This window comes from Gobio gobio (assembly GCF_949357685.1).
Source record: "Gobio gobio genome assembly, chromosome: 5".
NCBI classification, from domain to species: Eukaryota; Metazoa; Chordata; class Actinopteri; order Cypriniformes; family Gobionidae; genus Gobio; species Gobio gobio.
Genome location: NC_137101.1, coordinates 49,406,408 through 49,424,800, shown reverse-complemented (window position 1 = coordinate 49,424,800; position 18,393 = coordinate 49,406,408). Strand labels below are relative to the sequence as shown.

The 18,393-nt window shown below is 39.4% G+C and overlaps 1 protein-coding gene across 1 annotated transcript; it reads left to right on the top strand.

The window, feature by feature from the left end:
- The first annotated feature begins 14,677 nt into the window (after positions 1-14,677).
- On the top strand, positions 14,678-18,189 carry LOC307126695 (uncharacterized protein). The gene is made up of 4 exons (XM_079817339.1): positions 14,678-15,464; positions 15,639-15,692; positions 15,787-15,918; positions 17,567-18,189. Exons 1-4 carry the CDS (start codon positions 14,711-14,713, stop codon positions 17,866-17,868), a joined length of 1,242 nt encoding a protein of 413 aa, XP_079673465.1. The 5' UTR covers positions 14,678-14,710; the 3' UTR covers positions 17,869-18,189.
- Positions 18,190-18,393: the final 204 nt, after the last annotated feature.

Here is an 18,393-nt window from a genome sequence, read left to right as displayed (position 1 = left end):
GCTTAGTATGATAAGAATAAATGCTGCCTTGAATAACAGCCCAATTCAAATGTTTACGTGCTTTTCTTATTTTATTTTTTGAGCGGTGGTGAAATATTTTGCTCTTGTAAACACTTGCCAGTATTTAAAGAAATACAAGTCTAGAAATGCAAATTACAGCTCACGCAACCGCGCAGTGCTCTGAAAGGGTCTATAAAGGATATAAACAGTGAGTTTTGAAGTGATATATTCTTGAAAACTCAGAGATGTGGATTCGGACAGCAATTACATTACCACACGACCTTGGTGTTTGTCAAAAGTCGATAATTCAGCCTGGGTTTTTCTCGCGGGTGGTGGGAGACGGACGGCTTCAGCAACTCCTTCACCACTAACGGAGCGAGCTGAAAAAGACTTTTCCCGGACCACAACATCAGCAGTACAGCAGTGATTGTTCTTGCTCCGTGTAACGGGAGTTCGTTTGTTCAGGGAAGAAGGAGGCGGGAACCGGCGAACGTTTAACAACTTTTAATCAAATAATAAACACAAAATGAAAGTAAAAGCGGCAGCCCCTCACGGACGACTGCCGCGCACAAACATAACAAAACCCAACTTAAAATCCAGGCCTAGTCCTCTCTCGTCCTTCACCGGTGTCGCTCGCCCTTATATGCCTCCGTGCTCCCTCATGAGAGGACTCGAGACCGGTGTGTCTCAATCACGCACACCGGTCTCGCTCGCTCGTCCACCTCGCCACACTTTTAACTTCTGGACATTCGTCAGCGCTGCCACACACTCGCATCTTTCTCCGACGCCATTACTGAACTACAACTCAAACTAGCGCACGACATCAACGTCATCGCTCTCAGCCACTCCCTCTGTGCGCTGATTGGACCGGTAAAAAATTGTTCGGGGGAAAACCTAAGCATACACCGCAGTCCCAGACGTAGTACTGAAGGAAAATGAAAATTGAGCGGAAGTACGTAGGAGGGCGGAGCCAGGCTAGAGCAGTACATACACTTGCTGAAAATGAAACGTCTTAGTACACGATGTAACTTTACACATCACAACATGTAAATAGGAAAATGTTGGCGTTATTTTGTCACTTATTGAGCAGTAGGCTAGCTGGAGCCATTCACCTCCAGTCTTTGTGCTAAGCTAGGCTAGCGGTGGGTGCGTCAGACAGAGTTATGGCACGCACAGAGATGAGAGTGGTATATATGGACTTATCTAACTCTGGGGGATATGGGGAATACGCTAAAGTCCCAAAAAGTCGGCGTGTTCCTTTAAGTAGCCTACTTTAAGAGGTCTTTCATGATGCTACGTATGCTGGGTTATGAATCTGATAGGTGCTTGAAATAAAATAAATGGTGCTTGAAAAAGTCCTTGAAAGTCCTTGAATCTGGTGTTCATGAAAGAGTGGGAACACTGTCAGCTGCTTCGGGTTTGACGCTTAACAAATCTAAATGTGAAATCTTATGTCTGTATCAGACTGAAGAGGAAAATATGTTTAATATACCTGTTAAGAAATGTGTTGTAAGAGTGGACTCCTGCAGATGGTTCAATCTGCAGGGTTGCCAGAAGACTAAAGAAACGTTATAAGAAAGATGGAAGAAAACTGTACATTTCACGTCTATTTCCACCCACTGCAACTTATACCAACGACGGAGATAAGCGCAGTTACAATAGCAAAATATGTGGGATTTAATGACAAAATCTGGTTATGGTTACACTTAAAATAGTTTCAAAATGGATGTATGAGATGATAAACTTATACCATTAATCGTACACAGCATGAATAAAATGTTACCTGAGGGATAGAGAGAGAGAGAGAGAGAGAAGAAGAGAGCAAAGAAGAGAAGCCCCAATGACCTCAAGAGCCAGAGAAAAAGAGAGCCAGAGAAAAAAAAGAGAGGGAGCAACAGTTACAATCTTTTATCTATTCCTTGACCATGTGACTGAAACCAAATGTGAGATATTTAAACTGACCAATCAGACCAAACTTCCCCCACTGTAAAGGTGTGGCACCCATGTGGCCTACAGGCCTCTCTATCGTCTTCCAGATGGCCCTTCTGATAAGCAAATGGGGGTTGACAACAGTAAAGCAAATTTCTTTGTTGGATTTCAAATATCAAATTTCTTTGATTATTTTCAATTCCTTCAGTGTAAAATACTTAGGTATTCATATCTGCAAGGATCACAAGGAACGTCAACAACTTAATTTTTTCGCCTAAATTGAATAAAATCAAAACATTACTGAATTTATGGCTTCAAAGAGACATTTCTATTTTAGGGAGAATTCTTTTGACTAAAGCAGAAGGGATTTCAAGATTTGTCTACCCTGCCCTCTTCTCTTAATGTCCACGATTCAACATGTAAAGACATAAATACCTAGCCTGGGAAAACCCAGACAACTTCCGGCAAATTTAGATTTGCTCTGCAAGTAGTCTGGCAAAGAGTCCATTCAAACCCATTTCTAAACCCTAGAAATCGTGGCACCAATTAGAAACGTTGGGGCGGGCTTTACACGATGACGACAGGCAGCGCAGCGACGTTGAAGCAGATTATTTGCCGCTGCTGTGGAGCATCACTCGTTCGAATCAGCTATCGCGTCTGTTTTAAGCGATTTAAACTTCTCCTTTTCGTTAAAACCCGAGCAAAGAACAACACTCGAAGCCTTTATATCTAAAAAAAGATGTTATCGCTGTCTTACCGACTGGATTCGGCAAAAGTCTGATACCAGCTTGGCCCTTTGGTGGCTAAACGAATGGGTCTTAGCGGGAGTCCTCTGGTAGTGTTAATGTTTTACAAAATATAGTTTTAAGTCCTTTTCAGGAGTGAATTAAGTTGTTTAAAGCTCAAATCTGTGGTTTATTTAAAAAAGAGAGCGCCTTTTTTAAAATTTGATCTGCCGTCTTCGGAGTTGTGAGTTCCAGTGGTCCAGCGGCGCTCAATCGATCATTAACCCCACGAGAGGCGCCTTTCCTCGGCCAGTCCTTCTGCCGTCTGCCGCTGGCTCTGATGTCTCTGTAGTGGTTAAACCGTCTCGTCTTGTGTAGATCTAACGGCTGATCTTTGCTCTCATTAATCTATAATTTGTTCCTAGACAGATCGTTTTGTCTGAGGGCAAAGTGAAGTTTCATAACTTAATATTTTTAAGATATTAAACTTTACCGTTTTAGTCTCCTAGCGCTGACTTTGACTGAATTGCTTTATTTATTGTATAGCTTCTTATACCTTTTACTTATACTTTTATAATTGCTATTGATGATCACACATAAACTGACATTTAACAAAAAGAGACTGGGTTGTGTTTTGTGTCATATTTAATTTATTACACTGATAATCATAGCCTATATTATGTGTGTGTGTTTTTTTAAATGTAAACGAAAAGAGGCTGGGTTTTTTATATTTCGTTTTGTTATAAACATGCATTGAAGATAATATGCATTGCGTGCACTACATATACAAATATATACTGAGTGATGCTGTCAAGAGCATAGTAGGCGGACTAGTGTCCTCCCGTCCTCGGGAGTTCGTTCTCCGGAGTCAAACTTGGTAAGTCACGGACGCAAGTCAGAAGTTTGCGTAAATATGTCATAAAACACCACTGCCTCATTTCATAAAAAAATAAAAATTAAACATAATAATAATAATAGCCACACGAATGTGGTTCAGGCAACGCGTAGCTAGGCCTACATTGATTATCTTATATATTTATAATAAAACGAAGTATAAAACACCCTGCCTCTTTTCGTTTACATTTAAAAAATAATATATTAAACATTAATATGTGGTTTAGGTAAGGTGACCAGATTTCTGAAATGGAAACCGGGGACATTTCCTATTTGAGAACACAAGTACAGACAAGAACGCATATTGAGAAACGGCCAGTCAGATGTTTCTCCGTCGCTCTGCATACGTCATCTCCCTCATCGCTCTGGGGTGCGTTTCCCGTACAACGATGCAACTCGCTGGTTTAACTACCATGGTACGATGCATCTTTAAAGAAATCAACTAGCTAGTCACTACTGTTTCCCGAAACCATGGTACCTGTGTCGCAAAACCATGGTTTGAACCACATTGGTTGGAGCTGTCGTTATGACGTTCTTCTTCTTCTTCTTCGATCTACTGGCGGACTGGTGCTATGAGCACATATCGCCACCTGCTGTAAATTTGTTTTTTTTCTCTTTTCGACTGCGCTTTCTTAGTGACGATGTGGAGTAATTACGTTAACAACTCAACATTCATTCTTTGCACAATGAAATATAAACATATATAAACACAATGTTGTCTTCTCTGATCCCAAAAATCTATAACTATTAATTTCACAATTTCATATTTATTAATTTCTTATTGAATATTGCTAGATCAGCACAATTAAAATGAAAATAAATTATGGGTTTTACTGTTGATCAATGATCACTGTGATTGTTATACTATTGTGTACACCTGTTGCATATTTTGCTTAAGATCATTAGCCTACCTATTTAAGTCCCCTTGCCATACAGCTATGTGTTCATATGACCTATATGAAAATGACGCGAAAACCACCATTTTCAAAAAATGAAGTTACAGTTCTTTTGGAAGAGGTGGAGAATTAAAAAAAACTGCTATTTTCAAAGCTGAAAAATTGTGTAACAAATGCTGATAAAAAAAAATCCTGGGCAGAAATCACCCAAAAAATAAATGCTGCTGGCTATGGTTATGAGCGAAGCCCAGAAGAAGTTAGAAAAAAGTGGACGGACTTTGCAAGTGTGTCAAAACGGAGGGCTGCAGCACGTAGAAGGGAAGCAAAAAAGACTGGTGGGGGTATCAACTCCGTTCCTCCTCTGACTGCAGAGGAAGAGAGAGTTTTGGCCATTCTGGGGCCTGAGGCCTTGGAAGGGATCCCTGGAGGCATAGATGCATGTGCGTCAACCAGGCCTTTGAATTCAAAGTTGAGCCCTGGAACATCAGAACCCCTCCAGCCTTCCCCTGGAACATCAGGCCCCCTCCACCCTGGTCCTGGAACATCAGAACCCCTCCAGCCTTCCCCTGGAACATCAGGCCCCCTCCACCCTGGTCCTGGAACATCAGAACCCCTCCAGCCTTCCCCTGGAACATCAGGCCCCCTCCAACCTGGTCCTGGAACATCAGAACCCCTCCAGCCTTCCCCTGGAACATCAGGCCCCCTCCACCCTGGTCCTGGAACATCAGAACCCCTCCAGCCTTCCCCTGGAACATCAGGCCCCCTCCAACCTGGTCCTGGAACATCAGAACCCCTCCAGCCTTCCCCTGGAACATCAGGCCCCCTCCACCCTGGTCCTGGAACATCAGAACCCCTCCAGCCTTCCCCTGGAACATCAGGCCCCCTCCACCCTGGTCCTGGAACATCAGAACCCCTCCAGCCTTCCCCTGGAACATCAGAACCCCTCCAGCCTTCCCCTGGAACATCAGAACCCCTCCAACCTGGTCCTGGAACATCAGAACCCCTCCAGCCTTCCCCTGGAACATCAGGCCCCCTCCACCCTGGTCCTGGAACATCAGAACCCCTCCAGCCTTCCCCTGGAACATCAGGCCCCCTCCAACCTGCCCCTGGAACATCAGCAATGAGTCCTGGTCTTGGGCTATTGCTTCCTTCTTCTGACTCCCATCAGTCTGAGGCCTCCTCATGTGCTGAGCAACGTCGTTCTGGCATTCCAGAAAACCAGCCATTAATCTTCCGCCAAAGGAGAAACAGGGGACGTTGTGGCTGCAGTGAGAAGCTGCTTCAGTCGGAGAAGAAGAAATTATCTGAACTCCAGGGAATCAGGAGAGAACTGAGGGCCCTGAAGGAGCAGAAAGGCCAACATCATCAGGAGGTTATGGCCTATAGGAGGGCTAAATTGGAACTCCTGCAACAACAAGCCAGCAAGCCCTCTTTAACCATGTTTCTACCAACCGACAGTAAGTGAAAATTGTGTTATTTACTCAGTATGGAAAGTCAAATCATGTGTGGCTGACAGCCATGTAATCTTTTTTCTTTTTTTTCAGATCCACAGATGTAACCCTCTTTTTTTTTTTGCTACATTGTTGGCCATCATGCCTCACTTCTGGCAAATGGGGCTCTGGTGAAGCTGTGTGGTGCATGGCATTCAATTTGTTTTTGAGTGATGAAGTTAAAACCCTTCAGCAGTTGAACTGAAATACAAATACATAAAAAATGTTATGGCCAAATATACTCTTTTGTAATATGTATTTCAAGTGCTTTTCTAATACACTGGGCATTCAGTTTAATATGAGGAAAAGAGCATACTATTGTAACTTGACTCAAAGTACTATATTAATACCATATAAAAATGCAGGCATTACTGAGTGAAGCTGAAGCATGTTTACCATGCCATGTCATCATTTCTTAAATAACTGAATAACGTGACCAAGCCTGATAATGAAACATATGAAATGGAACTTTGATTATATTTTAGTGGTGAGCCACCATCACATAGACCATAAAGTAAATGAAAATGTTGTTCATTCACAACATTAATATCATCAATGACAATATAAGCCAAACATAACACAAAACACTCTTAAGTACTAAGACTATTCTTAAGAGAAGAATGAAAATTATGAAATAACAGAATGACAACAGTCTATTTTAAAGCAAATCAACAATATATTAATGTTGTACCTTATTACTATAACAAATCAAAGATGGTAATAATTAATTGTAGTAATTTAATTAATTTAGAATGATTATTAGCCATGGTGTTTCTATTAACTCAAAAGCAGGTGTACTAATGGCTTTCCTAATAAAACTGTGTGTATGTGTCTTTCAAGTGCTCAACAATGGCAGCTTTACAAAGATTCTTACAGCTGGAGCACAGAAGGCGACTGAGAAGTCAATCAGTTTATATAAATGCCCACATAAGGACAAATTTTACCCCTCTTGACTCACTATCTGATGATTAGATTAGATTAGATTCAACTTTTTATTGTCATTACACAAGTACAAGTACAAGGCAACGAAATGCAGTTTAGGTCTAACCAGAAGTGCAATAGCAGCAAGTGCAGGATATACAATGGTTGCGTAAGTGCAGGACATAAAAATGTTCTGAATATATATAAATATGTATAAGTAGAGAGATGGTTATTACTATAAGCAGAACTGAATTTACAGATGAATATATACAGTGAATAAATATACAGATGGCTATTACTATAAACAGAATTTACAGGTGAATATGTACTAGAATATAATATACAGATGGCTATTACTATAAACAGAAAGTGATGCAATTTTGCAATTTTATGCAATTCATGCATTTATGCAATGCAATTTTAAGAAAATTCCGTCTTCCAAGGACCAAGATCCTTGAATTATTTCAGATAGTAAAACCACACCTTCAGAGGGCAACAAGAAGGAACTACGCCTTAAGTCCAGAGGTGCAGTTGTTAGCTACACTGCGTTATTTTGCTGTTGGAAGTTTTATGGAGGTGGTGGGTGATGGCCTGGGGCTCAGCAAGTCTTCAGTCAGCAAAACTGTGACAACAGTAACACCTTTGCTTTTACAGCTGATGAAGAGCATCCTGGTTTTCCCCAAAACTCCCGAGGAAATACAGCTGGCCAATCAACAATTCTATGATCTTGACAACATCCCCAGAGTGATTGGCATCATTGATGGCACCCTAATCCCAGTATTAAGCCCTAAGGTAAATGAGCCCTTGTACATTTGCAGGAAGGGCTATCCAGCCATTAATGTTCAAGTAGTGTGTGATCACCAGGGAATGTTCACTGACATTGTGGCAAAATGGCCTGGAAGCACACATGACTCTTTTGCATGGGCCAATTCGGCAATTTGCCAGATGGCTGAAGAAGGTGGCTTTGGTGATAGCTGGCTCCTGGGAGACAGTGGATATCCTCTTCGCCCCTACCTATTGACACCTGTGCAGCATCCAGCCACCATTGCAGAGGAAAGGTTTAATCAGGCCCATGGAAGGACACGCTCTATAGTGGAGAGGGCTATAGGACTGTGGAAACAACGTTTTCGCTGCATCAGCAAGTCCAGTGGTGGCCTGAAGCTAAACCCCACCAAAAGCTGTTCTGTTATTGTGGTTACTGCAATTCTCCACAACATTGCAGTCAGGGAACATGTCCAGCTTCCTGAGGAGGAAGTTGATGCCGTTGGAGCCGATGGTGAGGAAGATGCTGTTTCTGATGATGATGACGATGATGATGATCCTTTGAACCCACATCAAGGCAGAATGCATCCTGCAGGAGCAGAAGTCAGAGAACTTTTAATTCAGAATATGTTTGGATGGTAGGCTAATACAGTATTTTACAGTTTGGATACTGGGTTTTCTATTATTTGTTTAATTTAATGTGACATAACTTGTGTTAATAAATAATGTTGTTTATTTGCCTATGTTTTCCCCCAGCAGACTTCACTTAAATACTTTTGCAAACAATAAATATGTATTTGTTTCTTATAACACCATGAGAATATTATATTCTACTACACAAAACTGCTTATTTATAAAAAAATTCTTCATTCATTGACAAACAATATTGTGGTTTGAGTGTGTAATATTTTAAATAGCCTATGTTAACGTATGTAAATTAGCCTATAGCCTATTGGCTAATTTAGGATAGGCGCAATAAGCTTTTGCTTCTACCTATTCCTTTTCAGACTTTATGTTGATTTATGTCATCATTTGTTAAATGTTTAAATGTCAGAATAAAATAAATCTGAATCTGCCTACGTTTCCTTAGCGCTAAGCACTGCATGTGTTGCGTATATGTGTAATGTAGAGGGCTGCATTGGGATTGAGTCCCGCCGGGTCCCGCGGGACCCAACGCAAATCTCGCGGGAGCGGGCGGTTTGAATTTTGCTGCGGGCGGGAATGGGCGGCTAAAAAAAACACCGCGGGAATCGGCGGGATAGGGAGGTTGCCTAACGACATGATGGAGAAGATGTCAATAGATGATGTAGAAAAGAACCTCAAACGAGGTATTTACAGCACAAAAGCTAAGCAAGGAAAGTCTGACATTTGGAGAAGTTTCTCAATTGTTTTGGTAGGCAAAATCATGCGGTATAACGTTATATGTATCCACATATTGCGCAGCTGGCAAATACATAGATACTTGATCATACCTCACCAAAAACGCTCAGCACTCCCTGCAGGTCAAGTTGACTGTTTGGTGTTTTTGACAAACAATATAGAAGTTTAGTGAGTGGAAATGGATTGTTTCTAAATGTCCGTTTGCTATTTTGTGTTCACATTACGTTCTGTTGAAGCATGTTTTCTCAGGTTTCCTTTCAGGAATTGGGATCTGTTTTTTGTTTCTCAATCTGTTTTTCTGTTTTCTGTTTTGCAAAGCAGTCTATTTTTATGTGCAAAGTTTTTGATAAAAACGAAATTATATTTGAATGTATTTGTCTTTTTTTTTTTTTTGTTTTACATGCAGGCCAGGGAAACGAAACAAACAACCCCATGAATCTCTTTAATAATATCAATACAAATACGTGTTTTTTTCCCCTGCGGGATGGGAGAAGACACAAAATCAATGCATCTCTATTATTGTGCGGGAATAAATTCTCAGAGTTTTGCGGGTGCGGGCGGGAGTGGACATACATATTGCGGGAGCGGGCGGGAGTGTAACACATACGTTGCGGGAGCGGGCGGTAATGGTCAGAAATTCGGCGGGTGCGGGCGGGAGCGGGATGAAGAAAACAGTCCCGCGCAGGGCTCTAGTGTAATGCTACATTACAGATACAATTTAATATTTAAGGGTAAACCCCTTTTTGTTAAATATTGTTTTTGGGAATTTAACAAAGCTACTTACTTGCACACTCACCGTTTCTTCGCACAAACGAAACCAAGACTGCGTCCCAACCAGCATAAATAATCCTTTCGGAGGGCACTTCGAAGGGAGAATAATTGCGATCGTCACGCTATTATATCGTTTCAAATAATTTGTAATGAAGAAAGCAAATTGTGTTAAACCTAGGCACCTCGACTTTAAGTCATCCAAATTACTTAAAGTAGATGGTAAAACCTTCGAAAGAAATAGGCTATAGGGTCGATAGCTCTGAATAGAACACATCCCAGCTGCTGCGAAATCAATGACGTCGATACGACAAACTAACAAGGAACTATACTTCTAACCACAGGTCAAGAGCTGTCGTTCCAACCACACAAGTTTGCGATGCAGTTTGCGAACGTTCGTTGGAACGATGGTTTCGGGAAACACCAAATCGTTGAACTATGCTGATAACGACGGAACTTGCGACCATAGTTGGCCAACGATGCTTTCGGGAAACGCACCCCTGATTGGTTTTAGGTCTATCCAATTGCGCCGAGAGGCATTTGAGCGACGCCCGTTGGTGACGCCCCTTTGGAAATGATTTGTCTATGAAGCTTTGCCAGACCATAACTCAGTTACTACTGAGAATGGTCTGGTTTTAACCAGGCTAATAAATACCAACTTTTGGGACTTGAATTATAGCTTTAAGGTGAAATGGTTAAAGGAATGTTTGAGAGCACCAGAGTCCTTATGGTACTTTAACCCCAAACAACATTTGAATAGTGTAGGAGGCCTTCAGTTCTTATTGAAATGGAACTACAATATTACAAGATTGCCACTAAAACTATCCCAATTTTATCAACAAGCTCATTCTCACAACTTTTCTCCACACAAGTCCATATTATGGAGTAATGAATGCATCACTAAAGGGAACAAGTCACTCTATTTGCAGAAATGGATCGATAGAGATATTATTTTTAATTACTTTAATTACTTAACTATGAATCCTTTCTCAGAGAGAAGGCATTCCCGATAACGTTCAAAGAATATAACTCAGTTTTCAAATCTATACCTACTGGCATATTAGAACTAATGAAAAGTTATAAAAACAAAGTGAAGTTCCTGGTTTTAATTTTACTCTTTATATAAAAGGTATGGATATTATGAACAGCAATTGTACTAATAAGCATATCAGAAAATGCTTTCTAAACTTAAAGAAAATAACACCTCATGGGACATTTTTCTGGAATTGTCATTTTACTGAGATTCATTGGTGTGGAGCGCGGCTTGTTCCTTTTAGATTTTGTATCATGAACAAAGTTAGGGAATTACATGTGAAAATACTGCATAATACATTTCCCACAAACGTGTTTATCTCAAAATTAACACCTGTTGATAATTATTGTAGTTTTTGTAAGACAGAACAAGAATCATTAACCCATCTCTTTTATGGTTGTTCATTTTGTTTTACATTCTGGAAAAGTGTTGAACATTATTTGGCATCTAAAACAACACATACAATCACACTTGAAGGGAAACAGATTATTACCTACTTTGATTGTAAAGATAGGAGTTTATGTAATATTGTAAATCTCTTTATTTTATTAGGTAAGTTCCATATTCATAATGCTTTATCAATTTTCCAAATCAAGACCATGTTTTAAATTATTCCGAATTGAAACTGACATATATTTTGAGTCTCTTAATTTGGTAAAAAAACAAACACAAAAAAAGCAAGAAAGCTATGTTAATATGTTATGATATATACTCACATTTTTTTAATGAAAAATTCCTGTTAACCTTATTATTAACAAAGCGATGGCTGAATGTTTGTAAATTGAATTCTGTAATAAAACATTTTTTTAAAAAAAGATTAAGGATGGTTTGTTTAGTTTGAACGTATTTAATACTTGCCCCCTTTTTATGCATTTTTTTCTTTATTTTATCAATTACACAAACCCAATAAAACACAATAAAACAGAAACATTGTTCCAATAAAACAATTCATCATCATGAAGCAAACGGTCTGACATTACTGAAGTAAATCAAAATGCTTTATTTTGAGTTTTTGTCCACTATATGCTCACGATCATCTTATAATGTATATTGAGCAGAGCTTACATCTCTCTCTGCTGACTCTCACACAACGCTGATGAACTGCACTAGAACCAGCTTTTGCTCTTGTTTGACCCAATTTTGTCTGTAGTCTACCGGCCCAGTAAAGGGAAATCTTGAGTGACCATGAACCTGCTCTCAGCGTGATTAAACACACACACGCACACACACGCACACACACACACACACACACAGACACTCTCTGACATATCATGTCTCACACAAGAGATGAAATCAAAGTCTTCAAAGTTTATCCAGGACACAAGCAACACTTTCAAAAAATATAATTTATTATGATTTATAAGGTGTTTTCTTCATGGGGACCGATAGTTTCTTATCACAATGTCAAAAAATTCAGGTTTTACTATGCTTTTGACATTTGGGCCCCATAACAAAAAGAATATCTGGAACACACACAGACAAATATTATACATTATGTACATTCTCTGCAGTTTCATGTCTAGTATGTATTTCTGTGTGTTGGAATATTGCTTTTGGAAAGCTGAACATCAGTTTATTGGACATGTATCACTGGAGTTTTTATTCTCAGTACATTATCAGTTTATGTGTGTTTATATAATCCTTCAAAATGCTGTTTATCTTAATTTGAGAGAAGATTAAAGACCCCATGAGCTCTTACTCTAAATGCTTCAGTTCAGTGTTCAGTCCAAAGTCTGTTTGAAATTATTACACAAGTGTCTTTGTTCCATCTGTAAGATTATGAGAAGGATCATTTAGTTCATGTGACCATAATTACAGGCAAAATATCATTTATTTATGTGGTTCCTTATCGGAATAAATCCAGATTCAGAAATAATGAACTATTTATTTCTTTGCACAGTTGTTCTGTGTGTGATATGAATCTGTGTGTGTGTGTGTGTGTGTGTGTGTGTGTGTGTGTGTGTGTGTGTGTGTGTGTGTGTGTGTGTGTGTGTGTGTGTGTGTGTGTGTGTGTGTGTGTGTGTGTGTGTGTGTGTGTGTGTGTGTGTGTGTGTGTGTGTGTGTGTGACATGTGTCTAAAATATCCTTTCATTATTGATGAACCACTATGTACTTTATGGTGGTTTACACACCCTGGCGAGCCTATGATGAAGAAAAACAGATAAAAACATAATCTTACCACAACAAATTCAGACGTTTCAGTCTAGCAGATGTCCATGAACACATTATCAGAAGTGCAGATTCTTGCACTTTCCCATAACTCAGGATATTTCTGCATGTGAAGGAAAAGCACACATATAATGATTAACTCAGTCGACCGAATGATACGAGCACACATCAGTGGCTCAAGGCTGGAGCTTACGCTGCTGTTTTAACCAATAATCAGAACAAAAGCAGTTGAAGGATGACCAGCATAATTCAGTTTAATATAATTTATCTGACTCCATTAAAGTTGTTGTTCTTTAACCTCTTATTCTTTAACGGTAAAAGTCCACCCCCCAAGATTACTGTTATAAACATGAGCCCCATCTGAAAGGCAAAGGCGGAGGTGTTGCTGTAATTTATAATCATATATTTAGTATTACTCAGAGGTCTAGTTTCAAATATAATTATTTTTAAGCGTTGGTGCTTCTAGTGTAGATGATAAATCCCATTTGACGTTGTGTTAGCTACTGTATACAGGCCACCAGGACACCATACAGACTTTATCACAGAATTTGCTGATTTTCTATCAGACTTAATACTAAGACAGAAAGTCTGCAAACGCCTCTAGTTTTGTTTTATTCCATATACACTACCAGTCAAAAGTTTGGAAACTGTACTATTTTGTACTGTACTTGGTGTACTTCTGCTCACCAAGGCTGCATTTATTTGATCCAAAATACAGCAAAAACTGTGTGTATTTATATATTGTGAAATATTTTTAAAATAACTTATTTTGGTTTCATTAGTTAACATTAGTTAATGTATTAACTAACATGAACTAGCCATGAGCAATACATTTGTTCATCTTTGTTAACGTTAGCTCATAAAAATACAGCTGTTCATGTCGTGTTGAGATCACGCACCGGTGTGTGTGTGTGTGTGTGTGTGAGTGACAGAGTTAAAAACAAATAAAACCACTTAGTGATTTTGCACAAATTTGACTAGAATCTAAATACACAGCAATGTCAAACAAAGGGTAAAACGAGAATAGGAAATAGACGTGCACAATCAAACAGTAGCATTACAGCTTTTAGACAGACTACTCTACATATGAACCAAAACAGAACTTTTACAGAAGCACTCTATAAAAACACAATACTTCCAATCTTTATCAAGATAAATGCTTACCATACGCAATAATAAACTCACTGCAACAGTTCACTTCCACCAAATGATACGTACACTCATTTATTTACATTGCTAATGCTGACAACAACTCAAGATGGAAATTGCAATATTATTCATTTTGTAAATATCTTAAGGTTTTTCCATGGCACTTTTTCCATTTGCTGCTAGTGCTTTAAAAGACTATTGAAAGCTGTGCAACAATGTTCAAAAGGCGATGCACAAATGAACTGAATTGTAACATCTATTGCTTTGGATCAAAGCATCAGCCAAATGTATAAATGTTAAACTGGTTGCACTCTCTGGCAGAACCTGTGATTCTACTGTGGTTTTATTCCTAGAACCTTAAAAGAAAATCAGCCATCTTGCTGGAGTTTGCTGGAGTTCACGGACATGAAAAGGCAGACAGCAAACACCTGTGAGGCCTTGAGAAGGATCTTGGAAACTTTGGGAAAGTTACAACTTGTGTCAATATAAAAAAAGATTAGAACCTAACTTGAGCGGTAAACAACAGGGGTATAAAGGCACATGAGAGGCTGTGGGGATGACAGAGCAAGAGCTGGAGACAGACATCAGTGAAGAATGAAGGGTTTAGTGTGTTTACTGCTGCTGTTGGAAACCTTTGTGTTTGTCAATGGAGGACTCAATGAGAACGAGATCAGTCAACAGCTCAGCTCTGAGGACAGAAGACAGAATCCACCGCAAACAGACACTTTGAGAGCTGAAGCTTCAACTGAGAGCCAACAATACTGCCATCTGTGCTTCCCTGACATCCATGCAGCCCTGAGAGAACTGACCGCCACGGTCACAGAGCAGAAAGCAAACATCAGAGAACTGACCGCCTCGGACACAGAGCAGAAAGCAAACATCAGAGAACTGACCACCAAAGTCACAGAGCAGAAAGAAAACATCAGAGAACTGAGAGAAAACATCAGAGAACTGACCGCCACGGTCACAGAGCAGAAAGCAAACATCAGAGAACTGACCGCCTCGGACACAGAGCAGAAAGCAAACATCAGAGAACTGACCGCCTCGGACACAGAGCAGAAAGCAAACATCAGAGAACTGACCGCCTCGGACACAGAGCAGAAAGCAAACATCAGAGAACTGACCGCCACGGACACAGAGCAGAAAGAAATCAACAGAGAGCAGAAAGAAAACATCAGAGAACTGACCGCTACAGTCACAGAGCAGAAAGCAAACATCAGAGAACTGACCGCCTCGGACACAGAGCAGAAAGAAATCATCAGAGCTTTAGAGACGCGACTGAGAGATGCTGAACAGGCTGCAGAACAACAGACGATTAGCCTGGAAGAGCTGGAGAAGAAAACTGATGGTACCTCACCAAAACATTCACTCTTTTATCAATGATCCTCAGAGTAAAACACCAGTGCAATACATTGTATAGTGTAAATGTCAGTGTAAAGTTGAGAGTTTACTGTGTAAATTGTGTTATCTATTTCAATAATCAGTGTGAATGTGATTTAACAGAATCTTTATTCCTTCACAGAAACTTCAAATCTTACTCTGAGTCAAGTGGAGGAGTTGAGGAAAGAGAACAGAGGTTAATATTAGCTTGAGTGATGTTAAATTCAGTGAATACATTCTCAGTGTAATACAGTAATATATCACAATATTGCTTATGTTTTCAACAACAGACAGAGAGATTGCTTTTTCAGCTGGACTGATGGAATCTGGCTATGGATTTGTTGGTCCTTTTACCACTGAGATCACATTAACCTACAGGAACGTCTTCACAAACATAGGGAACGCCTACAACCCAATCACAGGTAATTATCAATGAAATGAGTCATAAATATTATAGTGTTAGATCAGAGGAATCTTCACGTCAGAAATATCAAATCCAGCCCCGGATCTTATCTAAAGATATCCGTTTGTCTGGTGTGTGGAACAAACCTGTCGACAGAAAGTCTGGTCTGGTTCCTCAAGACTCTGTTAACAGTTTTCTATCAGCCTGAGAGTTTGACTCAGAGAAGAGCAGGAGACGAAGTGATGATGATAAAAAGAGCAAAGTTTTATAGAATAATCTTAGTTGTGTAAGTCTCAATGCTCAGACTTCGTCTGGCCAGTACAATTTCAACAAGTGTTGTTATACAAAGGGGGGAAATGGAAAATCACTGCTTCACAACATCGTCCTGTGACGATACAAACCTTGAAATGGAGACTTTCTCTGATCTCCTACTCATGAAGCAAACATCCCTTCAGAACACAGTCATAAGACTAAACAACAATGCAAAATTATTAAGGAATATAAAATGTAAAGACAAATTAATAATAATAAAATAATAAATTATATAAATGAAATAAAATTATTAAATGAATAAACTAGAATGTAAATTTCCTAAATCTGAGTGGTGCTTGCAGTGGCAAAAAAACACAGTTAGCATTTTGCTAGCATGATGTTAACACGATTAGAATGGTATTATCATAATGCTAACACGATTAGCATGTTGTTAGCATTATTAACTAACATGATTAGCCTGTTTCTAACATAATTAGCTTGTTTTGCTAGCATGATGTTAACACAATTAACATTTTGCTAGCACGATGCTAACACGATTAGCATGTTGCGAGCATGATGTTAACACAATTAGCATTTTGATAGCACATTTTGACTTGTTTTTTTCATGTTATAACTCCAAGCTAATTGCTATTACCATGTAGCTATTCACTGTTAGCATATGTAACGAGTCAAAAGACCCAACCCTCATGTCTCTATGATGTTCTGATGCAGAGATATAGGTATTGCTAAACGGTTGCTAGGGTACTCAGTTTGGTTGCTATGGATTGGCAGCTGCCAATGATGATCCTCCAAAGGCTGCTTGTCAGTATGAATGATATAAACCAACCCCCATGCCTCATGACATTCAGATGTGAAGATATCCCTCTGTGGATTTGGGTTGCTAGGGTGCTTGATAATGGTTGCTAGGGCATGGCTAGGAAGGGTTGAAGGTGATTTGTGATTGGCTGTTGATGCCCTGAGTTACACAAACCCACCCTCGTGTTTCTATGACACTTCTACCAAAGATATCCCTTTGATCTCTTTCAATGGAAGTCTATGGGATCAGTTGCTAGGGAGCTCTAAATGGTTGCTAGGGCGTGGCTTGATAAGTTCGCTGCAATGTTAAGTCGGGATTTTTGACTTTTTCGCCCCCCGGGCTTCGTAAGCACCACTAATGATATAAATCTACATATATGACATAATGATTATAAAATTACATCATATAAAAGAAAACAGTAAATAAACCTGTATGTAGGATTGATCACAGATTGCTTTTGAAAATCTTCAGATCTGATGTTGTGTAATGTGTGTAAGAGAATTAATGAAATGATCTTCATCTTTTAAAACTATAACACAGTGTGTTTGGTCATGAAACTGTGTGAAGCTGATTCTGTGTCTCTTGTTGTTTGATTCAGGTGTTTTCACAGCCCCACTGAGAGGAGCCTACATGTTCAGAGTCACTGTTCATGGTAATGGCGGAACTGGAGCAGCTGCATCTATTGATAAGAATGGAGAGCGTGTGGTTATAGCACATGATGAACAGACTCAGGGTACGTTAAACTCCTCAAATGGAGTTGTGTTGCTCCTGGAGGTTGGAGATGTTGTCTATGTGAGGCTTTGGTCTGGCAGGAGGATATATGATAGCCCGAGTAACTACAACACTTTCAGTGGTTTCCTGCTGTTCCCCTTAAGAGAAGATGAGCTTTGCAGAATGTGATTCCAGTAACTCTGAACCTTCAGCGAATGATTTAAGATGATAATCATGAAGAATCATTAACATATGAACCTGTATTAATGAGGAATAATGTGTGTTTGATGTTTGCTATAGATTACTGTATAAAAGTCAGTATGAGACACTATATTCATAAGCTCTGAGCTGTCTCTACATGTCACATTATATAAAGAGTTTCATCACTGAGACAGACAGGACTCATGAACATCACATGACTGATTTAAAGCAGTAAATCTATAAATGTTGAATAATATCTTTTGAAGTGTATCTTGTTGCTGATCCTGGATCTGTATCTTCATCCTGCATAAATAAATAAGAGAATAAAGAGACATTGTGGTATTTTCTTCTCAACAATATTTGTTTTGAAGTCATGATATCGTGTGGTTTAATAATGGCGCTGTCATGTAATTCATAAGATGTAGTTTACATTTAATTTACAGTTTTTGTCTCTAAAATGGTAGATTAAGAACTAAGAAGTGTATTTTTCTGAATCCAGTATGTAATGTAGCA